Below are 25,771 nucleotides of genomic sequence, written 5' to 3' on the forward strand. Positions count from 1 at the left end.
ATAATCTGTAAAAGTTTTAAAGCAAAAATCCAAAATTTATAAAATTGTTAGATAATTCTCTTGCTCCTGTTAGGATACTAAATATATAGTTTCCTAGGTTCTCAATCAAATCCATACTATCTGGAACTAGGGGCTCTTCACACTTCAAATATCTAAAAGCTTTTTCTCAGATCATTCTCATGTTGAAATAAGAGTAAGTTACAAAATGCAGGTCAAGGTCAAAGAAACTTTGTATTTTCAGCTACAAACCTTTCGGTCTTTTCCCAAAAGCAATTTTGGATTACTTTCTTCCTTTTTTTTCTTCATTTCATCATAAATACTGTCATATTCATATACAGTAGAATCTTCTGCAAGGGCCTTTTGGATTTCCAGTTTGGTCTTTAAAGAAAATATTGAACATGTTTCAAAAATATGAGCCAACTAATAGATACTACAAAAAGTCTAAGTAATCCTTTTGAGACAGGATCATAAATCAGAAATATATCATAAAAATTGTATCAATCACATTTTAAACTTAAAGCACTTAGAATAGAGCCTGACAGAGAGTTAAGTGTTCAGTAAACATTATTATCTATTCACTTGTACATAAATAGAATTATCTACAAAAGGACCAGGGTATGACTTAGAAACACCTAACCTTAATTTTGAGATGCCTATATTACATATTAAACTTCCATATCATTTTTACTTGTGTTACCAAATAAAATGTTCAAGTTTCAAATGGTAGGAAATACTTTTTTTTTTTGGTAATTGAAAAATACTTTACTTTTAGAGATGTCACCTTCAGAATTTAAAATAAGCAGTATATTCACTACAGAAATACAAGTAGTTTAAAAAAAATTTTGTCTCTGATACGTTTTTCATAAAAATATTTTAATACGGACTTCTCTTTTGGCACAGTGGTTAAGAATCCACCTGCCAATGCAGGGGACACAGGTTCAATCCCTGGTCTAGGAAAATCCCACATGCCACGGAGCAACTAAGCCTGTGAGCCACAACTACTGAGCCTGCGCTCTAGAGCCTGTGCACCACAACTACTGAAGTCTACACGCCCTAGAGCCCACGCGCCACAACTACTGAGCCCACGCACCTCAACTACTGAAGCCCACACACTCTAGGGCTCACAGGCCACAACTACGGAGCCCGCATGCTGCTACTATTGAAGCCCACACCTAGAGCCTGTGCTCCGCAACAAGAGAAGCCACCGCAGTGAGAAGCCTATGTATTGCAACGAAGAGTAGCCCCCACTTGCCACAACTAGAGAAAGCCCGTGCACAGCAACGAAGAAGACCCAACGCAGCCAAAAAAAAAAATAATAATAATAATTATAAGGAAATATTTATTTTCATTGAAGTATAACTTACATTATGATTTGACATTTGTATACATTGTGAAATGATCACCACAGTAAGTCTAGTTACCATCTGTCACCATACAAAGTCACCAAAAAAAAAATTTTTCCCCTCATGATAAAAACTTCTAAGATTTACTTCCCTAGCAATTTTCAAATTGAATACAGTATTACTGACTACAGTCACCATGCTGTACATTACATCGCCATGACTTACTTTATAACTTGAATTTTGTATTTCTTTTTCTTTTTTTAAAAATAAATTTATTTTATTTATTTTTGGCCGCGTTGGGTCCTTGTTCCTGCGCGGGCTTTCTCTAGTTGCAGTGAGCAGGGGCCACTCTCCGCTGCAGTACACAGGCTTCTCACTGCAGTGGCTTCTCCCATTGTGGAGCACAGGCTCCAGGTGCGTGGGCCTCAGCAGTTGTGGCTCGCAGGCTCCAGAGCACAGGCCCAGTAGCTGTGGTGCATGGGCTTAGTTGCTCTACGGCATGTGGGATCTTCCTGGACCAGGGCTCAAACCCATGTCCCCTGCATTGGCAGGCAGACTCCCAACCACTGCGCCACCAGGGAAGCCCTGAATTTTGTATTTCTTGATCCCCTTCATTGATTTCACCAACCCCCCCATCCCCCTCCTCTCTGGCAACCATAAATCTTTTCTCTATGAGTTTTGTTTTGTTTGATCATTTTGTTTTTTAGATTCCACATATAAGTGAAATCATATGGTATTTGTCTTTCTCTGACTTATTTCACTTAGCACGATACCCTCAAGGTCCATCAATGTTGTTGCAAATGGCAAGATTTCTTTTTATTTTTTTATGGCTGAGTAATATTCCATTTGTGTGGCATGGAATATTTTATCCATTCACCCGTCAATGGACCCTTAGGTTGTTACCATATCCTGGCCATTATAAATAATGCTGCAACGAACACACGGGTGCATGTATCTTTTTGAATTAATATTTTCATTTTCTTTGGATAAATACACAGAGGTGGAATTGCTAGATCATATGGTAGCTCTACCTTTAATTTCTGAGGAAGCTCGATACCATCTTCCATACTGGCTGTACCAATTTACGTTCCCACCAACAGTATATGAGGGTTCCCTTTTCTCCACATCTTTGCCAACACTTGTTATATGTTGTCTTTTTCATAAGTCATTCTGACAGGTGTGATGTGATATCTCATTGTGGTTTTGATTATTAGTTCCCTGATGATTAGTGCTGTTGAACATCTTTTCAAGTGCTTGTTGGCCATCTGTATGTCTTCTCTGGAAAAATGTCTACTTAGATACTCTGCCCATTTTTTTTTCCTTTTTCTTAAATTAATTTTTATTGGAGTATAGTTGATTTACGTTGCGTTAGTTTCTGCTATACAGCAAAGTTTATCAGCTATACATGTATCTGCCCATTTTTAATTGGATTGTTTTTTGTTTTTGAGCTGTATGAGTTCTTTATGTATTTTGGATATCAACCCTTTATCAGATATATGACTAGCAAGCATCTTCTCATGTTCAGTAGCATGCCTTTTATTCTGTTGATGGTTTCCTTCGCTGTGTAGAGCTTTTTAGTTTGACGTAGTTTCATTTGTTTATTTTTGCTTTTGTGCTCATTGCCTTTGGAGTCAGATCAAAAAAATATCACCAAGAACAATATCAAGAAACTTACCACCTGTTTTCTTCTGCAAGTTTTATGGTTTCAGGTCTTACACTCAAGTCTTTAATCCATTTTGAGTTAATTTTTGTGCATGCTGTACACTAGTGGTCCAGTTTCATTCTGTCACATGGCTGTCCAGTGTTCCCAATACAATGTGTTGAAGAGACTGTCCTTTCCCCATTGTACATTCTTCCCTCCTTTATCATAAATTGATTGACTGTATATGCATGGGTTTATTTATGGGCTCTCTATTTTGTCCCATGACCTATGTGTCTGTTTTTATGCCAATACCATATTGTTTTGATTACTATAGCTTTGCAATATAGTTTGAAATCAGGGAGTGTGACACTTCTTGTTTTGTTGTTCTTTCTCCAGATTGTTTTGGCTAGTCGAAATCTTCATGGTTCCACACAAATTTTAGGATGGATTGTTCCATTTCTATCAAAAATGCCCTTAGAATTTTGAAAGGGAATGCACTAAATCTGTACACTGCTTTGGGTAATATGAACATTTAATCAAAATTAAGTCTTCCAATTCATGAGCATGGAATCTTTCCATTTATTTTTGTCTTCTTCAATTTCTTTCATCAATGTCTTATGGTTTGCCATGTACAGGTCTTTCACCTCTTTGGCTAAATTTATTCCTAGAATTTTATTCTCTTTGATGCAACTGTAAATGAGATTGTTTTCATAATTTTTATTTTTGATAGTTCATTGATAGTATATAAAAACAACAGATTTCTGTATATTAATTTTGTATCCTGCAACTTTACTGAACTCATTTATTAATTCTAACAGTTTTTTTGGCAGAGTCTTTATAGTTTTCCATATATAAAATCATGTCATTTGCAAATATTAATAGTTTTACTTCTTCCTTTCCAATTTGGATGACTTTTATTTCTTTTTCTTGCCTAACTGCTGTGGCTAGGACTTCCAATACCATGTTGAATAGAAGTGGCAAGAGTGCATCCTTGTCTTCTTCCTGATTTTAAGGGAAAAGGTTTCAGCTTTTCACCATTAAGTATGATGCTAGTGGTTGGCTTGTCATATATGAACTTTACTATGTTGAGGTATGCTCCATGCATATCCACTTTGTTGAGAGTTTTCATCAAAAATGTAATGCTGCATTTCAACAAATGCTTTTTCTGCATCTATTGAGATAATCATTGATTTCTGTCCTTCATTTTATTAATGTGGTGTATTACATTGATTGATTTGTGGGTGTTAAAATATCCTGATATCCTTGGAATAAATCCCACTTGATTATGACATATGCTCCTTTTAATGTATTATTGAATTTGGTTTGCTAATATTTTGGTGAGGATTTTTGCATCTATGTTTATCAGGGATACTGGTCCATAATTTTCTTTTCTTGTGGGGTCCTTGACTGGTTTTGGTATCAGAATAATGCTGCTCACAAAAAATAAGTCTGGAAGAGTTCCCTCCTTCTTTTTTTTAAAATTTTATTATGCAGTCTCTGCAGAGACTGTCAAAAATTGCCAGTGCCAACTATATTTCAAGTCGTCATGGAAGGGTATGGGGAAAAGTTTTCAATTAGCAATATCACACCTCGGATAAACCCCATTGGCTATGATACTGCCACTGCACAAGTCCCCCCTCTTCTGTTTTCTAAAAGAGTTTGAGAAGGATTGGTATTAAATCTTCTTTAAATATTTGGTAGAATTCACCAGTGAAGCCTGGTCCTGGACTTTTGTTTGCTGGGAGTTGATTACTGATTGAACTCCTTACTAGTAATCAGTCTATTCAGATTTTCTATTTTCTCATGATTCAGTCTTGGAAGATTGTATGTTTCTAGGAATTTATCCAGTTCTTCTAGGTTGTCCAATTTGTTGGAATATAATTTTTCATTTTCTTACACTCCTCTGTATTTCTTTGGTATCAGTTGTAGTTTCTCCTCTTTCATTTCTGATTTTATTTATTTGAGCCCTCTCTTTTTCTTAGTGAGCCTAACTAAAGGTCTGTCAATTTTATCTCTTCAAAGAACCAGCTCTTCAGTTCACTGATCTTCTCTATTGTCTTTTTAGTGACTACTTCTTTTTTTTATTTTATTTATTTATTTATTTATTTATTTTTTGCGGTACGTGGCCTCTCACTGTTGTGGCCTCTCCCGTTGCGGAGCACAGGCTCCGGACGCGCAGGCCCAGCCGCTCTGCGGCATGTGGGATCCTCCCAGACCGGGGCACGAACCCGTGTCCCCTGCATTGGCAGGCGGACTCTCAACCACTGCGCCACCAGGGAAGCCCTTTTTTTAAAATAAATTTTTATTATTTATTTTTTTTTGGCTGTGTTGGGTCTTCATTGCTGCACACGGGCTTTCTCTAGTTGTGGCGAGCAGGGGCTACTCTTCATTGTGCGTGGGCTTCTCATTGCAGTAGCTTCTCTTGTTGCAGAGCATGGGCTCTAGGCACACGGGCTTCAGTAGCTGTGGCTCACGGGCTCTAGAGCACAGGGTCAGTAGTTGTGGTGCACAGGCTCAGTTGCTCTGTGGCATGTGGGATCTTCCCAGACCAGGGCTCAAACCCGTGTCCCCTACATTGGTAGGTGGATTCTTAACCACTGCACCACCAGGGAAGTCCCTTAGTGCCTATTTCTGCTCTAATTTTTACTATTGCCTTCCTTCCGCTTTGGGCTTCATTTGTTCTAGTTCTTTTAGAGTTCAGAATTTTGTTTCTTGAGGCAGGCCTGTATTGCTTTAAACACCCATCTTAGAACTGTTTTTGTTGTATTCCACAGATTTCGGTATGCTGTATTTCCACTGTCTTTTACCTCAAGGTATTTTTTGTTTCTCCTTTGATATCTTCACTGCCCTATTGGTTGCTCAGTAGCATGTTGTTTAATCTCCACATATTTGTGATTTTTCCAGCTTTCTCCTTGTAATTTCTAATTTCATACCACTGTGGTTGGAATGATGCTTGATATGATTTCAATCTTTTTAAATTGATTAAGACTTGTGTTGTGGCCTAGCATATGTTCTATCCTAGAGAACGGTCCATGAGCACTTGGGAAGAATGTATTCTGTTGCTTTTGGATGGAATATTCTGTACCTACCTATTAAGTCCATCTGGTGTAATGTGTCATTTAAGGCCAATGTTTCCTTATTGATTTTCTGTCTGGATGATCTACCCATTGATATAAGTGGGGTATTAAAGTCCCCTGCTATTATTGTATTGCTGTCAATTTCTCCCTTTAGGTCTGTTAATATCTGCTTTATATATTTAGGTGCTCCTATGTTGGGTGCACAAAAATTTACAAGTGTTATATCTTTTGTTGGACTGATCCCTATATCATTATGTAATACCCATCTCTGTCTTTTATTAAAGTCTTTGTTTTAAAGTATATTTTGTCTGATATTGGTATCCTCACCTTTCTTTTAGTTTCCATTTGCATGAAATATCTTTTTCCATCCCTTCACTTTCAGTCTGTGTGTGTCCCTACATCTGAGGTAAGCCTCTTGTATACAGTACATAGATGAGTCTTGTTTTTTTACCCATGCAGCCATTCTATGTCTTTTGATTGGAGAATTTGGTCCATTTACCTTTAAAGTAATTACTGATATGTATGTACTTATTGCCAACTTGTTAATTGTTTTCTGGCTGCTTGTAGGTCCTCTCTGGGGAAATACTTTAATGTTCCTCCTCCTGCTTTCAGGCCATCAAAATCTTATCTAGAGTTTCAGGCCAGCTCACCCCCTACCTCTTAAACGAGACCATCTCTGAGGGCTTTTACCCCCAATTAGGTCTTTCTTTTGAAGTCTGATGGCACATTCTGTACTGCAATATATAGTTCCTAAGAATACTCCTGATGTTATTATTTTCTAATTATTTCACAAATCTTAGCCTCTTGTCCCAACTTGTAAGTTCCTGAGGTACAGAAAGTACACATTTTAACTTTTTCTTTAATTGGTACATTGCCTAATGCAATGTGGAACATAAAAGTGATTCTTTTAAGTGATAGGGTAGATAGTATAAATTATTCAAAGAACTGACCTGATATTCTCAGGTTTTTACGTGTCAACAATTAGACTGGAATGATGTACATGCCAAATTAAAAACTTTTTTTCTGGAATATTGCTTAAGATATTAAAAAATAATAATTTTTAAAAACATTTCAACATTTACTTTAACCTCAGAAAAACAATAATTCTCCTGCCTACATGGTGAATTAGCACTGCTGCTCCTTGCCCAAAACCAACCTGGAAAACTCAGAGGAGGAAAACATGGAATCCAAGAAATCATCACCATCACACCAACAAAAAGCAAGGGAAACAGGACACTAAATTGTTTTAAATTGATAACTTACTTTTTTGTATACTGGGAGAGTGGCAAGAGGGCATGTGTGTAGATATAGGGTATTGTCAATTAACTTAAGTCCCAAAATATATAAAGTAAAAACTGAACAAAAATCTAAGGAAAAACAGACAAGTCCAAAACTATAATAGGGGATTTTAACATATGCCTCTCAGTAATTAAGAGACCAAAAAAATTAGTATGAATATATATGGATTCACACAACTGGCCAAAAAACACCATTTAGAATATTTTTTCAAGCATCAAAGGAATATTTATTAAAAACTACTGGACCACACAGTTAATCTCAACACATTTTTTAAAGACATGAAACAATACAATGCATCATCTTGGAACACAAAGAAATCATGTTAAAAAGGAAACAAAAAACCCCTATATTAAGTTCTAAATAACCCACAGATCAAAGAAGAAATCGTAACAGAAATTATAAAATATTTTGAACTGAATAAAAAGTACTACTTACCAAAAACTTGTGAGATAAGCACAGCTATAGCAGTGCTTAGAGGAAAATGTATAGCTTTAAACACATTAGAAAAGAGAAAGGGCTTTTGAAAACAGCTATGCACTCATCTCAAAAAGTAAGAAAAATAACAAAATAAACCCAAAGAAAGCAGAATGAAGAAAACACTAATTTGTCAGGACAGAAAGTAATGAATGAGAAACAAACTTAACCCACTAAATCTTGGGACTGTCAGACTTTTATATTTTTTTCAATCTGGATAATTACAGTGAAAGAAAAGGAAAATCACAGGCCAATCTCACTGATGATAAAAAAAAGAAAAACTCCTTAACACTTAAAACAAAAATCCTTAATGAAATTTTAGTAAACCAAATGCAATGGAACATAAAAAGAAGAATACTCTATACCTATATTGTGTTTATATCATTTATGTGAAGTGATCATTACTGATTTTCTAAAGTTAAATTGATCTTTACTGATATGAATATAGTTCATGCATGACTTTCAAAAAATAAAACACAACAACAAACAAAACCTCAAACCAAGACCAGAAAAGAACTTCCTTAGCTTGAAAACAGATATCTACCAAAAACCTACAGGAAATATTATTTTAATGATGACATATTAAAAGTTTTTCCAGTGAAATAGGGAATAAGATAATAATGTTGACAACATCAGTTCTGTGCACCTGATGGCCAGATAAAAAACTGATGGGAGAGGAGAAGAGGGGAGAGAAGGGAAGGGGAGAAAAGAAAACAAAAGAAAAAAAAAAAGAGAAAAGAAAAGAAAAGGACTTCCCTGGTGGCACAGTGGTTGGGAGTCCGCCTGCTGATGCAGGGGACATGGGTTCGAGCCCTGGTCCAGGAGGATACCACATGCTGTGGAGCAACTAAGCCCACGTGCCACAACTACTGAGCCTGTGCGCCACAACTGCTACTGAGGTGCGCCATGGCTACTGAGGCCTGCGCACCTGCAGCCTGTGCTCCACAACGGGAGAGGCCACTGCAGAGAGAGGCCTGCGCATTGCAGTGGGGGGTGTCCCCGCTCGCCACAGCTGGAGAAAGCCTGTGCACAGCAGCGGAGACTCAACGCAGCCAAAAATAAATAAATAAAAAATTTAAAAAAGGAAAGAAGAAAGGTCTAACAGATAAAGTACCCCATTTCTAAGAGTATTTTTTCTTAGATTTAGTAAATACAATCAAGGTGGTATTCTTCATGATAAAAGTTAGTTTGAGATTAAAGCAGAAGAGTTGAATCATTCAAGTGGGGAAAATAAGGTGAAAGGTAGTATAGCAGCAGCAGGCAGGTGAGAGGCAGAAGAGCTGTAGCAGCATCCCCAATTTCCAGGCAAATTATGAAAAAGTCCCACTATCAAAAAAGTGGATTTGAACAAGCCAGAGTTAAGAAAAAAATCAGATTTGGGACTTATGCTTTAAGTGAATAAGAAAAGGCAACACAGGGACTTCCCTGGTGGCACAGTGGTTGGGACTCCACGCTCCCAGTTCGGGGGGTGGCCCTGGTTCGATCCCTGGTCAGGGAGCTAGATCCCACATGCATGTTGCAACTAAGGAGCCGGGTCTATCAAATTAATTAATTAATTAAAAAAAAAAAAAAGGCAGGGCTTCCCTGATGGCGCAGTGGTTGAGAGTCCGCCTGCCGATGCAGGGGACACGGGTTCATGCCTTGGTCTAGGAGGATCCCACATGCCGTGGAGCGGCTAGGCCCGTGAGCCATGGCTGCTGAGCCTGTGCTCCACAACGGGAGAGGCCACAACAGTGAGAGGCCTGCATACCACAAAAAAAAAAAAAAAAAAAAAAGGCAGCAAAAAATGTGAAAAGAACACTAGAAAACAAGATACCTACATGACTTGGTGAAGTCACCAGACTCTCTAGAACTAATTCTCTCATCCACATAGTGAAGAAACTGAACTTGATGGTCTTTCTAAAATTCTACTGAGCTCTAAAATTCTAATTCAAAGCACTCCAGCACTTAAGCTAAAGAATCAAAGTTTTTAATGTTATGTGTGCATTAAATCATTTTGAGGCTAAGTTACATGTTATATCTCATATGACACTAAGATATTATCTTAAAGTAACTAAATACATAATTCTGTGCCCATTCCCCAAGGAGGCAGTAAAACACAGAGGCTAAAAGCTTGGGCTCTGCAATTTCACTGCCTGGGTTTGAACACAACTTAACCATTTACTAACTATGCGATCTCATGAAAGTCACATAAATATTTTTTGCCTTCATTTCCTCAACTACAAAATAGAGATTATAAGAGCAATTATCCTAAAATAGGACTGCTGTAAGAATTAAAGGTAACTCTTAGAAAGGAGTTACCATAATGTCTGGCTCATAGAAAGTGCTTAACAAATTTATCCTTAAGCAGGATTCTAGATACACAAGGGAAAAACAGGTGCCCAAAATTAAAGAAAATGTGGAGGAAAAGGAATTAAAATTGAAAAGAAAGGTACTCTGCCACTGTTTAATTTCATTATTTTCTACTGCAGCTAAATCTAAAATACACTGGTACAGTAGTAGAAAAATTACTAAAACTCCAGGCCTAGTTCTGTAATGAGCTGTGTGATCATGAGGGGTAAACATCCTTTTGAAGTTTCAAACTTCTTTATCAGGACCATGGGCAGGTTTGTGAGAATTTTAAAAAGATAATGTATGTATAAGTACTTGGAAATACTATACAGTATACATAAATATAAGGTGCTGGCAAGTCTACCGAAAATCACCTGACATTCCCCTTCCTTGCTAGATGAGTTTGAAATAATTATAAAACTGCAAAATCATTTTGGTTGTATCCTTTGTTTTTTTTTTAGCAAGTAAGCTCATTAGCAGAAATTATTAAACCATGTAATCCATCGTCAGACTAAGTCATATGAAAGCAGAAATGGGTTTAATCTACAACACAGCAATAAGGAGCTAATTCTTCACTGTGTTTTTCTCCTTTAAAATTTATACAAGAAACCTGAAATCTATGTAAATCAAGAAACATCTTACACATTTTCAGAAAACAAGTGTCAAGATAAAATTTTTCCTTATACACCCTTACTCTCTTTAGTCTCAGGTACCTAATACCAAAACTGATACTTTAAAATGTGAGCTGAACTACTTACTTCACCAGATGCATTTAATTCACCCTTCTACCTTACCTGTTTCATTGCTTGCTTCTTAGCAGCTTCTCTCTGAAGGCTTTCACTCACGGAGGTCTATAAAACAGGAAAATGCTGTCACTGTTTCAACCAATTTAAAACTTCTTTTCCAGTATTCTGGTTGGCAACTAGTCCCTTACTTACGGTTAAAAACAGAAAGATATAAAAAAAAAACAAAACAAAAAACAAAAAAAAACCCAGAAAGATAATATTATGAATTAAATTAACATTTTCAAAGTCTTCACCCTAAACTTTAGGAAACGAATGAATCTTCATTATAAATCATCAGGGTGTAAGAGAAAATAAAATGGTACAGGACAAGATGAGGTAACATGGGTTTTCAGTCCCAGCTTCACCACTAAGTTGTTTAACTTCTATGGATTTCAATTTGCTTTGTGTACATATGTGAATGTGCGCGTGTTGAGTGGGGGAAAATTGGTCCCTTCCAATACTAAAATGGTATGATTCCCAGCAACAAAAAGCACATTATTTTAATATTCACCACTGAATATAGTATATCAAACTCTTAGTACATGCTGAAGGCTCAGCGACAGCCAGGACTATCTGTCATTATTATCATTCAATAAATATGTACTGAAAAGCCTACCATAACAGGCATTGTTCTAGCTCCTGAAGACAGCAGAAAAACAAGAACAGTCTCTGTGCTTGAGAGATAAATGGTCTGAAAGGGAAGACAGATAACTAAAAGAGATAATCACAATATAAATGTGATAGGCAATATAACAAAGGGATTAAAAAAAGGGCTGCAGGAGAACAGAGCAGGAGACTAAATGTATAAGGAATCAAGAAAGCCTTCCCGGGCTTCCCTGGTGGCGCAGTGGTTGAGAGTCCGCCTGCCAATGCAGGGGACACAGGTTCGTGCCCCGGTCCGGGAAGATCCCACATGCCGCGGAGCGACTGGGCCCGTGAGCCATGGCCGCTGAGCCTGCCCGTCCGGAGCCTGTGCTCCGCAACGGCAGAGGCCACAACAGTGAGAGGCCCGCGTACTGAAGAAAAAAAAAAAGAAAGCCTTCCCAAAAGAAATATGACATTAGACCTCAATCAAAAGGAATTTCAGCGAAGACAAGAAGAGTACAGAAAGTAGTAACCACATGGGCGAAAATAAAGACTTGCAGCTAAGAAAAGAAATATAATTAGAACGCTTAGGAAAAACTGTTCCCTTAAAAGTATAAGGCCTTGTAAATATACTAACCAACAATGAAATGTACACACTAAAAGGGTGCATTTTATGGTGTGTAAATTATATCTTAAAAATAAGACTACTAATGAATTATAGTTCTCTAGCCTATTGACATTTGCTGTTTCCAGCTATGCAGTATCAACTGGTGCATCCTTTGTTTTCCATGGCAACAAACAGAACAAAATAAACCTATTTCTAGTTTTCTATGACCATGCAGATGAATAAAGTTAATACACAAAGGCCAGACAATAATAACATAACACTTACTTAATAAATTAAAAGAAGTGTACAGGCAGAGACTAAGTTTACTTTAGGTTATAGTAAATTGACTCCAACTAGAGGAAGAGATGTTGATAACAAGAATAATAATAGTAGCTAACATCTATAGAGCAGGTGCTATTATGCTAAGTTTATTACTTGTGTATTACATGTATTACTCATTTAATTCAAATGTCCCTGTTATGTAATATGACACATTTTTCACGCATTAGAATATAAATTTTAAACATGAAAATATTAAATATTCTAGTAAGTATATCTCATGAAATTCTAATGCATTTTGTTTGTTTGTTTTTTCACGGCTTGTGGGATTTTCGTTCCCCTAGCAGGGATCAAGCCCAGGCCCCAGCAGTGAAAGCACCAAGCTCTAACCACTGGACCACCAGTGAATTCCCTCCAATGCATTTTTATGTCTCAGTCTTTCTAATTAGTGTATACTAAATATATTTTTCTTGATCATTGAGTCAGTAATGTCCTCAGGATTAACTAAAAGAGTAAATCCCAAATGCTGAACTTTCACTTATTTTTATTACTTTTTCCCACCTCTCCTCCAGTCAGTCACAGTTCACAGGCTGTTACTTTCAAAATGGTTGCTTCAACCTGAACTACTGAACTTGAAAAAACAAAACACAAGCCTGTGACTTTTTAGACTTTTATATAATATAGAAAAGGCAGACTGGGAAGGGCCTTCCAATGTAAAGTGATATATACTTTGAAATATCTCAAGAGACGTTGTTTTCATGCTTATAGCTGTTTAGAAGGATGAAGTCTGGCCTTTGAAAAACATCAGTTGTTATTACTTACGGGGTTGATAACATATGGAGACAGTAATTTTACAGATCCTATCCACCAACTTATATCCCTGGAATTCCAAGAGCATCAGTGGATGAAGAGGTAACTCTGAACCTACGCTGAAAAACTCAGGGAGGACTGTCTCCTTCTGAAGTTCATGTCTCAGTTTTCTAGCTAAAGGAACTCTAACAATGATTATTAGTGGTGATGGCTAAAATGTCAACAACCTGTTTAAATACATATACACAAAAAACTAAAAATGAAAATAGTAGCAATAAAACTTTTGTTTCAGTAATAGTGATCCTATATAAAAATCAGTAAATGTATTAAATGACATTTTAATCCTTATCTTCTACATAACAAACATAAGAAACTGTAGTCTAGATTCATACTGGAGACAAAATAACTGGTAAAATTAAACACAAGAGCAATAAGATTTTATATTTTAAAGGTCAAGTCTTTCTAAGTTTTAAGAGATATCCTTAAATTAAAATACCAATACAAATGTTAAGACAACTTTTAATTTAGTCTGGTTTCCATGAAAAAGGATATGCAAGAGAAGATAAAAATGAGAAAAGCAGGTTGTCCTGCATAAGTCAGGGAAGGTTTCACCTTATTGAACTCAGCAAGAGAAGAAACAGATTTCATACATGTGCCCTATGAATAAAACAAAACTAAAATATGTAATAACTGCCAACATGTCAGCCTCTAACTTTAGAGTTCCTGTACTGCATGGCATAAGGGGGAAGTACAGAATGACGGTCAAAAGTGTAGGCTCAGGAATCTGACTGCCTTTCAAACTATTCCCTCTCTCTTACTAGCTGTATTATTTCAGATATGTTACTCATCTATATAATAGTACCTATCTCACAAGGTTGTTTTGAGGATTAAATGAGGTAACATGTAAAAAGTACTTGGCAAGTATCTGGCTTATGCAAGTGCTCAGTAAAGGTTAGCTATCATTACTACCATTATTATTACTATGCTCATATTTAAGAACATTTTGGGCTGAAGAAATGTTTATATTTAAACAAATTAAAATTAAGTTATGTGAAAACAGTAGTTATAAGTTTTTTTCCCTTGGAGTATTACAGTTAAACCAAAGTGTTCACCAGAAAAGCATGTACACTATGTTCCACTTTATAGTATATTTATCAGTGTGTTTAATAAACATAAGATTGGCTTACTTGAAGATGGACAATATGATTCAATTTGCATCTACTGAAATAGAAGAGTCTATCCTGTTGAATATTTAAAAGGCTGTACATGTTTTCTTTTGTGTGCTAAGATTCCTTAACGTTTCATACTTAGTACACCAAAACACAGGAAAATAGAGGATGCAAACATTTGAATCCTTTACTAGCCATGGGAGCTATGGCAGAGCTAGAAATGGGTTTTCTAGAACTAAGAGTGGTTTTACAAGCAACTATAAATGAAAATACATTGCCCCAAAGCATGAGATTAGAAAGAACTCTTCTTTTTGAGAGAGTCCTCTGCTGTGCTGCTATAATAATCATTGGATGATGGGAGCTGATAGCAAGGAATGACCAAATGAATGGACATCCTCCTTTAATAACTGCCCCGTTTGGGGTGGGAGTTCTTGTTAAAGAAGTATATTTTTTTAAACTTTATTTTGAAATAATTATACACTCACTGGAAGTTGCAAAGAAATGTACAAGAAGGTCCTTCACCCAGCACACCCCCAATGTGAGCATCTTGCATAACTGGAGTAAAATACCAACACCAGGAAATAGACTTTGGTATAAACCACAAAGTTTATTCAGATTTCACCCATTTTACATGCAAAATTTGTGTATGTGTATAGCTCTATGCTATTTTATGACATGTTTCGTGTAACTGTCACCACAATCAAGATACTTAACTGTAACATCACCACAATATTCCTTAGTGCTACCCTTTTATAGGCATACCCACCTCTCCTCCCCTCCCCGCTCCCAACCTTAATCACTGGCAACCACTAATCTGTTCTGTATCTCTATAATTATGTTACTTCAAGAACGTAACATGTTAAATAAATGGAATCATTTTGAGACTAGCTTTTTTTCACTCAGCATTATTTTAATGGAATGTATTTTGCTTAGTACACATATTACAAAACACTTCAGTTCTTGCCACAAAATATTCTAGCCTGCAAGTGACCTAAGGAAATATAGCTGTTAAAAACTGATGATGGGGGCTTCCCTCATGGCGCAGCGGTTAAGAATCCACCTGCCAATGCAGGGGACACAGGTTGGATCCCTGCTCCGGGAAGACCCCACATGCTGCGGAGCAACTAAGCCTGTGCGCCACAACTACTGAGCCTGTGCTCTAGAGCCCGCGAGCCGCAGCTACTGAGCCCACGTGCCACAACTACTGAAGCCCGCACGCCTAGAACCCATGCTCTGCAACAAGAGAAGCCACCGCAATGAAGAGTAGCCCCTGCCCGCCGCAAATGGAGAAAGCCTGCGCACAGTAACGAAGACCCAATGCAGCCAAAGATAAATAAATAAATATTTAAAAAATAAAACAAAAAAAACCTGATGATGGAGGTTGAATGTGACCAAACCACAACACTGTCATTAACTGATTAGTTTCCAAATTAGCAGGTAGGCAATTATCTTAATTCTATGTCTGAGGACCACTTCACAGAGCAATAAGAGTATTCATTAATGGTGCCTTCTAATAAAATGACAAATTATGATCAGTTTTAAATTTAGGAAGACAAAGGGGCTTTATCTTAAATTTTAAAAAAATTCAATTTATAAATTGGGTCAAATACAAACTTTTTTTTGGGGGGGGGAGTCACACACAGCATGCGGGATCTTAGCTTGCGTCCCCTGCAGTGGAAGTACGGAGTCTTAACCACTGGACCACCAAAGAAGTCCTGAAGTGCAAACATTCTGACTGTCCTAAAAGCACAAAAACTACTGTATTACACTGGTGTTTCAAAATATTTAGGTTCTCTACCAAAAATCTCAGGGAAATATCCTTTAAAAAACCTGTAGTAGTTCCTTGAAAATGTTTGAACTTAATTGAACAAACATGTTCGGAGCAACCAGTATGTGTATAGCACTAAAAGTGAAGGAGGAGCCATATTTGGTCAACATCTTAATTTTTTATGTCTAATATAAGAGTTGGTACACTCACATTAGCTTTAATTCCAAATAAAAAATGAACATGAAGAAAAAGAATATAAAAACCTCATCCATTTTATATATACAACAATTCTCTCTTTCTCTCTACACACACACACACACACACACACACACACACACACACAATTATAAAGGGTAAAGATGTGATCATCAAGTATAAGCACCATGATTGCAGAATTAAGGAGAACACTGCAACTGGATTTTCTTAGTCTTTATTACCTCCATTGTTCTTGTAGAGAATAAAAACTATTTACTAGTGTTTTGTTTCATTAAATTGCAGTCAGATATGACATGACTAAATGGGAGACTGTTTTAAAAACCTTTGCAGGGCTTCCCTGGTGGCGCAGTGGTTGGGAGTGTGCCTGCTGATGCAGGGGATACGGGTTCATGCCCCGGTCCGGGAGGATCCCACATGCTGCGGAGCGGCTGGGCCCGTGAGCCATGGCTGCTGAGCCTGTGCGTCCGGAGCCTGTGCTCTGCAACGGGAGAGGCCACAACAGTGAGAGGCCCGCGTACTGGGAAAAAAAAAATAAAAAAACCTTTGCAGTTAGCTCAGATAAATGGAAGAGAAAGCACATGGTTGTGCAACACCTTTCTTCCATCACTACTGGGTTGCCTCCTGAGCTGTGGTAACAATCAGAAGAGAAATGGCTCTGTATATATTACTGGAACTCCTTCATCAATACACAAAATATAGTTTAATGACACTGGGGAAAAATTACAGATACTGGACCATTATTTATATTATTAAATTATCTTTTTTCAGTCATAAACTTTTTTTAATTAAATGAAAATTCAGAAAAGGGTTTTTTTTTTTTTTTACAGAAACTAATCTGTTATTCCATAACTAATAAACCACAAAGGGAAAAAAAAATTACCTATGGGCTTATTTCTGAAAAAAGAGGTTTACCTATCCACTTATCCAAAACAGATCTCAGTTACAAGAAAAAACAGTTCAAGAATCAATCCTTCCTTGGGCTTCCTTGGTGGCGCAGTGGTTAAGAATCTGCCTGCCAATGCAAGGGACACAGGTTCGTGCCCTCTCCCAGGAAGATCCCACATGCCGCGGAGTAACTAAGCCCATACGCCACAACTACTGAGCCTGAGCTCTAGAGCCCGCAAGCCACAACTACTGAGCCCATGTGCCACAACTAGTGAAACCTGCACACCTAGAGTCCATGATCCGCAACAAGAGAAGCCACGACAGAAGCCTGCGCACCACAACGAAGAGTAGCCCCCGCTGACCCAACTAGAGAAAGCCCGCGCATAGCAACGAAGACCCAACACAGCCAAAAAGGATAAAAATAATTAATTTATTTATATAAAAAAAGAATCAATCCTTCCTTAAATGTCTTATGGCTACAATCTTCTGTTGTGCTCTTCGAACTTAGAAATGAAAAATTCCTGTTATCTTTTCTTTAAACCTAGCAACAGATCATTTATTAAAGGTCCTACAACACAGTCATCTGTATTATGGGCTTTATTTGTCCACATTCACATGACTCTTCTAAGTGCAAAGTCTGTTTAAGAGTTGTGAAAAATACAGAAAATTTTTATTATATAAACTCAGACAGAAAAAGATGTGGCTCTGAACAGAAAATTTAGAAATGAGAAGATATAAATGACCATTAACTATATGAAAAAATGTTCAATCTTACCAATAACTAAAAAGATGAAAATGAAAATACTAACTTTTATCACCTATCAAATTGGTAAAGATTTTTTAAAATTATATCATCCAATACTGGCAAGGTAATGAACAAAGATATACTCCTACATTGTGAAAATGTGAAATAGTTTCAATTTAGCAAAATGTATCAAAAGAGCCTGAAAAATATCCATTTCTTTTGATCCAGCAATTCCACTTACAGTTTATTCTAAGGACATAAAAGAAGATGCACAAAAAGATTTAGGTACTATGATATTCACTGTGTTATATAATGGGATATCTAGTCACATTAGTGAAAAACTTTGAACAAAATAAGATTGGTTAAATAAGTGTATACTCTTCAACAGGAAGTTTTGTAGCCAACTGAAAATCTGTTTTCAACAACATTTAATAGTATGGGGAAACGTTAAGGCTACATGCCTACTAGTCCTTGTTCACTACTCAAGAAGCGACCCAATAATCATTCCCTCTCATACTATGGCCACACTGCTTCTTGCGTATTTTACCTTGACTCAAACCTCCCCATATCCTCATCCTCTTTGATGACCTTCTCTTTCACTTCCTCGGCTAAAACCTGGCTTTTCCCTAAAGACATCTTTCATTTGAGGCTGCTCATGGCTCATATACCCCGTACTTCAGATTAGGAGGCTGTTTCTCCTGATTCTAGTCTCAAACACTGTAGGTAAAAATCCCTGTTCCTTTGAAGTTCATGCTATATGACTATGTTACCCTTACCCCTCTCTTCTCTCAATTCATGAACCCTTTATTACTTACTATCTCTGACATCTTGAGCTCAGTCTTCCTCTCTACTTTACATCGTGCCATCACCCTGGCATGCCATCATCATCCCAGATAATGCATAAACACTAACCTTGTTTTCCTCATCTCCACTTATGTTTTAATGGTTTTTAAGTCTCCCTTTTAGTAATATATTTGTCTGACTGCAGTTTAATGACTGTTTCCTCTCTACTTCAGCCACCCTGTCTCACGGTCACTCTTGTTACTATCTGCAACTGCCCCAGTTCTGAAACTGTAAACTTGTGCAACCCACCTGATAACCACCACTACTCTTCTAACTATATTTCACTGAACATAAGATGTGCATTATTTCACATTTTAACATTGCTGAAATCTGAATACACCTTACAATCAGTGGCATCATCGAATTACTGTCAAACCAGAGGTATTCTTTTTTGTTGTTGTTGTTTTGGGTTTTTTTTTGCGGTACGCGGGCCTCTCACTGTTGTGGCCTCTCCCGTTGTGGAGCACAGGCTCCTGACGCGCAGGCTCAGCGGCCATGGCTCACGGGCCTAGCCGCTCCGCGGCATGTGGGATCTTCCCAGACCGGGACACGAATCCGTGTCCCCTGCATCGGCAGGCAGACTCTCAACCACTGCGCCACCAGGGAAGCCCCAGAGGTATTCTTAATACTTTAGTTGATACTACTGCTTGCATGTGTGAATATTAAAAAGTATCAGCATCAAAACTTGTAGAATGAGCATCACTGAGTGTTGATGTAGCATTTCTTAAAATTATGCAATTTTGTGGAGATAATTTACTTTTGACTCCCATTTGGGATTATTACTTAACAAGCCTACTTCACCACCTCCAAACACCCTCCTTATAAACGTCGTTTGATGTCAGAGAGAAATGATATAGCACGGAAAAACATTGTCTGAGTGAAAAAGTGAGTCCAAAAAATACTAGATATGAAAAAGTTTTAAGAATTCCTTAACCAATTAATTTTGCTTATATTTTGTTTTATGTACGTATAAGAGTAACCTAAATTTAAAAATCTGTATCTAATTTAGACTAAAAGAAGCCTTTCAATATTGTATCGTGTACTAAATATACAATTAAAATTCTAAGTGACAGGAAAGACTGTCATATTTAATTGACAGTGTTCTTTTTTTCTTAGTGGTACATAAAATAACTGCAACCTACAATGTTTTCAATTCAATGAAATACAGTAGCTCTCTTGATCATTTATTTCCACCGTATCCTTTCTTTGATCCTATGGCTGCCCCTAATCCCTTGATTCTTCCATTTTCTATTAGAATCTTTACAGTAGTAAATCTTCAACTCTTGCCAATAATCTTAACTCCTTTGCTATGCTGCCTAGCTTCTATTACTCATTTGACAAACCCAAGCCCTGAATCAATCCAACCATCTGCTATCTATATTAGGCCTGCCAAGCACTTCCGTAAAATGTAATTTCTTAGTTTCTAATTGTAACTGGGCCCTAATGCTACCTACCAATTCTTCTTTTTCATTAGTCAAGTCTATCTTCTTTCTCTACCAACTATATCCAGGCCTCCTCTCTTTTTAAACCTCCTAGTCTTTGTCAACTCCCTGTAAAGACATTACCTAAGATTACTGCCACCTTTCAAAACTATTATGAAAAATTATTTTGCACAAAAAATAACACCTATGAACTTATTATCCAGCCTAACAAACAGAACATTATCAGTACACCTGAAGTCCCTATATATCCTTCCCTGATCTCATCTCCTACCCTTTCCACCCTGAATTTTGTTTACAGTCTCCTTGATTTTTTTTAATTTTTTTTGCGGTACGCGGGCCTCTCACTGTTGCGGCCTCTCCCATTGTGGATCACAGGCTCCTGACGCGCAGGCTCAGCGGCCATGGCTCATGGGCCCAGCCGCTCCGCGGCATGTGGGACCTTGCCGGACCGGGGCACGAACCCATGTCCCCTGCATCGGCAGGCAGACTCTTAACCACTGCACCACCAGGGAAGCCCCCTCCTTGATTTTTTTGTTTGTTTTGTTTTTGTTTTTTGTTTTTGCGGTACGCGGGCCTCTCACTGCCGTGGCCTCTCCCGTCGCGGAGCACAGGCTCCGGACGCGCAGGCTCAGCGGCCATGGCCCACGGGCCCAGCCGCTCCGGATCCTCCCAGACCGGGGCACGAACCCGTGTCCCCTGCATCGGCAGGCGGACTCCCAACCACTGCGCCACCAGGGAAGCCCCCTCCTTGATTTTTTTTAAAAATAGTTTTGCTACATAGATATTGAAGGGGCTCAGAACATGCTACCCCAAAATATGCTGCTTTGGCATATTGATTAGTTTTGAGTTAAAGACACCTGAAAAACAGCAGATACAAGGACACTCTGACCTTCCTTTTTCTTCCTAAAAGCAGGAGATAAAATTCCCATGTGAAAGGTGCCTTCCCTGTACTAGGAGTTAGAAAAATTCTTATCACCAGAGATGGGGAGTCAAAGCCAGGAGAAATCTATAAACAGACATTGTTAGAATAACTCTTTCTTTAGTCTCCCCCAAATTTTACTTTTCCACAATTGCTACTTTTTGTTAACCTACTATATAAGCACTTAGGCCTACTCACTTCTTTGGGTTTTCATTTTTTCTTGTGAGGGCTCCCATATATGTGTAAAAGAACTTCATATGCTTTTCTCCTGCTCATCTGTCTTTACGTCAGCCCCAGCTAGAGTCTCTAGTAGAATGAAGGAGTATCTTACCTCCTTCTACAGTATACCTCACCAAATGATGTTTTACTTTACAGAAACTGAACTCGTATCCATGCCTCTGCTGATGAACATTTATTTGGGTTTCCTTTGTTTTTGCAAACAAAGAAGCTATGAACATTGTTATGCATGTGTCCTGATACACATGTGTAACCATTTAGGAGAACTGCTACACTGTAGGGAGATATATCTTCAACGTCACTAAATACTGACAAATTATTCTCCAAAGTAGTCTAACCAATTCACACTCCCACCTACCGTGTATAAATTCCCACTACTCTATCCTTGTGAACATTTTATATTGTGGAACATTTTATTCTTTAGGCAATTTTATGGGCATAAAATGATTTTGTTTTGCATTTCCCTTATTATTGAGGCTGAATTATATATTCATATAATTTATATATTTTTCATACATTTATTAGTCATATTCATGTCTTTTGTACATTTTCTATTTGGGTTCTCTTGTTTTCTTAATGATTTGTTGGAGTTCTTGGTATACTCTGGACAATAATCTTTTCTTATTTTTATGGTTGCAAATATCTTTCCCCTATGGCTTGTGTTTTCCCTTTTAAAATGACACCTATGATATTGGCATCTTTGAAAAGAAACATCAAATAGGAACTCCTATAACTCCCTCTCACAAAACCTAAAAACCTGTGCGTCAGGACCCATGCTTAAATCTCTCCTACATGAAAACAAAGATTCCCTTCCCCCGACCCTACTGTCCCTATAGCCACCGTAAGAATCCTGGCATCCCATAAGAGCCAAAGTGGTCTACCCTTGTTGCCTCTATCCACAAACATTCCTCAACCCCAGCGCAACCTGGCCTCTGTCCCTACCACTCCATTGAAATCGTTCTAAAACCTTTGTTGTTAAACCTAATCCATAGTTTTGATATTTATCTTATTTGACTTCTCAGAAGTATCTGACCTAGTTGATCCTGGCCTTGCTTTAAACTCCCTCAAGCTCATTTCTTATCAGTTCCTCTCTTTTTATGCTCCATTCTTTTTTTTTTAAAAATTGAGGTAACATTGGTTTATAACATTATACATGTATTGTATATGTAAATACAACATTCTATTTAGACTTCTGTATACACTATAGTGTTTATGATCCATTCTTAATTAGCTACTTTCATTCTCTTGAACACATCATGTCCTCTTTCCACTTCAGGACTTTGTGTATCTAACTCCCTCTGCTTGGATAAGTGACTTATCCTTCTAGTCTTGGCCTCCTTCAGGAAATCTTCCCTGACTCAAAGAATGTGTTAGATATTTGTACCCTCCTAGGTACATCTATATCTTCTCATTTTACTTATCATTCTATACTGAAGTTGTCATTTTACTTAGCTGTACCCCCTACTGACTAAAAGTTTCATAAGGACAGGGACATTGTCCATCTTATTTAAACACTTCTGTAACTTCACAAACTGGCAACATGACTGGCACACTAAGTATCTGTTAAATAAATAAGTTCAATTTATGGTTGTATTTTCCACTACTATCACAGTTTCTGTGTGTGATATTACAAGCTTTAAAAACTTGCTCAGCTTCTGATCCAGCAATTCCACTTCAAGAATTCATCCCTAGGAAATAATCTCAAATGTGTACAAGAATGCCTTGCGGGATAATGGAATTTGTAAAATCAAAAAGCTGGTAACCACTCTAAGATTCAACAGCAGAATGGTTAAATTACGGTTTATTCATATAATGGAATGCGATATGACCATCTAAAATGATACTGCACATCTTTTTTTTTTTTTTTTTTTTTTTGTGGTACGCGGGCCTCTCACTGTTGTGGCCTCTCCCGTTGCGGAGCACAGGCTCCGGACACGCAGGCTCAGCGGCCATGGCTCACGGGCCCAGCCACTCTGCGGCATGTGGGATCTTCCCGGACCGGGGCACAAACCCGTGTCCCCTGCATCGGCAGGCAGACTCTCAACCACTGCGCCACCAGGGAAGCCCTGCACATCTATTTAGTATTTAAAATATACATACATATTCTTCAACCAAGAAGCCTCATTATGGAAATATGTCATTGAAATAAAAGCACCAGAGTATTAAAAAAAAAATTGAAATGTCCAACAATAAGAAAACAGCTGAATAAATTATGGTCCAAATATACTATAAAATATTATGGAGCTGCTGCCCAAACGTGTACAGTGGTTACTTCTGAGTGATGGGATTAACAGTACTTTTAATTTTTCTTTCATACTTTTCTGTATTTTCTAACTGGTCTATAATGACTACGTATTTTTATATAACAAGAAGTTATTCTGATTTATTAAGTAAACAGAAGTTATTCTAATTTATTAATTAACAAAAGCATCTTTAAGACCCTACTCAGAACTGAAAGTTAATTATGCTTAGTATCTTGACCAATTTTGCAGAATAGGAAGTGCCACCTGCCTTTGTGTGGTCAAAATTTCTAATTCCACACCTTCAGCCAGTTAGTATTTAATGTTGGTTAGGTCACTCTATGCCAACACCAAGAAGGAGTTGAGAATATACTCTACTTTTTAAAGAAGTTACCATTTAGTTAAGGAAACAATTAAACAACTAATACTTTTATACAACTAAAGAGCAATCAATACCAACATAATGGCATTTATTCATTCATTTAAATATTTACGGACCATATGCCATGTTCAAGGCACTATTCAAGATGTTGGAGGAAAAATTATAAACAAAAACCCCTGCCCTCAATGAGCTTATAAGGGAACAGACAATAAACAGACAAAATTTATGTCAGATATGTTGCGTTCTATGCAGAAAAATAAATCAAAGAAGAGTAGAGGCAGGAGTGGATTGAATTTGAAATAGGATCTTCGAGGAAGGTCTCAATGAGAACATAAAATTTGAACCAAGACCAGTAGAAGATGAGAAAACAAGTCACAATGAGATCTGGAGAAGAGCTTTTCAGGCACAGACAATAGGCAAGAACATACCAGATACGTCCAAGGAGGAAGGCAAGGATGGAACAGTGAGTGAAGAAACAAACTATAAGTATTAGAGTTCAGGGAAAGGAAAATCATGGTCTGAGAGAATCAAAGAATCATCTATGGAGGAAGAAGGATGAGGCCAAATTTAGAAAGATGGGTAACAGTGAAAAAAGATTGTGGGGACTTCCCTGGTGGTCCAGTGGTTGAGAATCCACCTTCCAATGCAGGCGACGTGGGTTTGATCCCTGGTTGGGGAACTAAGATTCCACATGCCACAGGGCAAATAAGCCCATGTGCTCTAGAGCCTGTGCATCACAACTAGAGAGCCTGCGAACCACAATGAAAGATCTCGCATGCCACAACGAAGATTCTGCGTGCTGCAACTAAGATTCAATGCAGCCAAACAAACAAATAAATAAATAGATTGTATTATATAGAGGAAACCCCAATAGGAAATATGATGACATAAACATGGCAATAAAGAATGCAGAGATCAGGAATTCCCTGGCGGTCCAGTTGTTAGGACTCTGAGCTTCCACTGTCTGGGCCCAGGTTCAAACCCTGGTCAGGGAACTAAGAACCTGCAAGATGGGTGGCATGCCAAAAAACAAAACAAAATAAACAAAGGATGCAGAAATCAATATGATTATAGCAAATGACTTCTATTTGGGTGTTAAGAACTAAAGTTGGACTAAGACCATGTTATGAAAACAGCTGGAACTCAAAGTGATACAAAGATGAAAAAGAATTATTAGAGGTTTTTTTAAGCTAATGAAAAAGTAATTTAGAAAAATGATCTGGAATCAATGCAATACGGTTAATAAGGAGACTCAGGGCACAGGGTTTACAAGACTATGGTAGGTGGGAGTGGACAGAAAGGGTAAATCTAGGCAATATTCTAAAAGAAAAAGAACTTGGAAATAGAAGGAATGTAGAAAATAGAATCAAACATGGTATTAAAGTTTCTAAGCTAGGAGACTGCAGAAATAGTGATGAGAAGTGGAATGATATGTATGTTATAGAAAGCTCATTTCATCCAGAGCTGTTTTTAAAATGGTTTTAAATTAAACAAAAAAATTATACTCCCTATCCAAAAGATATGAGTTGTATTTTTTGAAGTATTATTATAATAGTTCGCCCACTGACAACTCACATCTCACATAAAGGATGCGATCCTCATAATTTTACCTCCTTAAAAATACCTTATTGCATCATAAATGGAGAATTTTCTGGTTTGTTCTACATTTTTCTCTAATATCTAAACATATAGG

General features: G+C 37.5%; 1 protein-coding gene and 1 non-coding gene across 4 annotated transcripts in view; both read right to left on the reverse strand.

Annotated features, from left to right (window-relative positions):
* The window catches only part of NSRP1 (nuclear speckle splicing regulatory protein 1), a 66,455-nt gene that overhangs the window by 5,179 nt on the left and 35,505 nt on the right, over positions 1-25,771 (reverse strand). For all 3 annotated transcript variants that reach the window (XM_019926962.3, XM_019926963.3, XM_019926964.3), the window contains exons 3-4: positions 10,961-11,017; positions 250-378 (exon numbers count right to left, since the gene is read on the reverse strand). In XM_019926962.3, the coding sequence (XP_019782521.2) occupies positions 250-378; positions 10,961-11,017 (186 nt within the window). The remainder of the gene's footprint in view (positions 1-249; positions 379-10,960; positions 11,018-25,771) is intronic.
* LOC117309926 (U4 spliceosomal RNA) lies at positions 4,480-4,619 on the reverse strand. The gene has a single exon (XR_004524210.1). It is a non-coding gene; the product is annotated as a U4 spliceosomal RNA (small nuclear RNA).

The sequence above is a fragment of the Tursiops truncatus genome, chromosome 20 (genome assembly GCF_011762595.2).
Source record: "Tursiops truncatus isolate mTurTru1 chromosome 20, mTurTru1.mat.Y, whole genome shotgun sequence".
Taxonomy (NCBI): Eukaryota; Metazoa; Chordata; class Mammalia; order Artiodactyla; family Delphinidae; genus Tursiops; species Tursiops truncatus.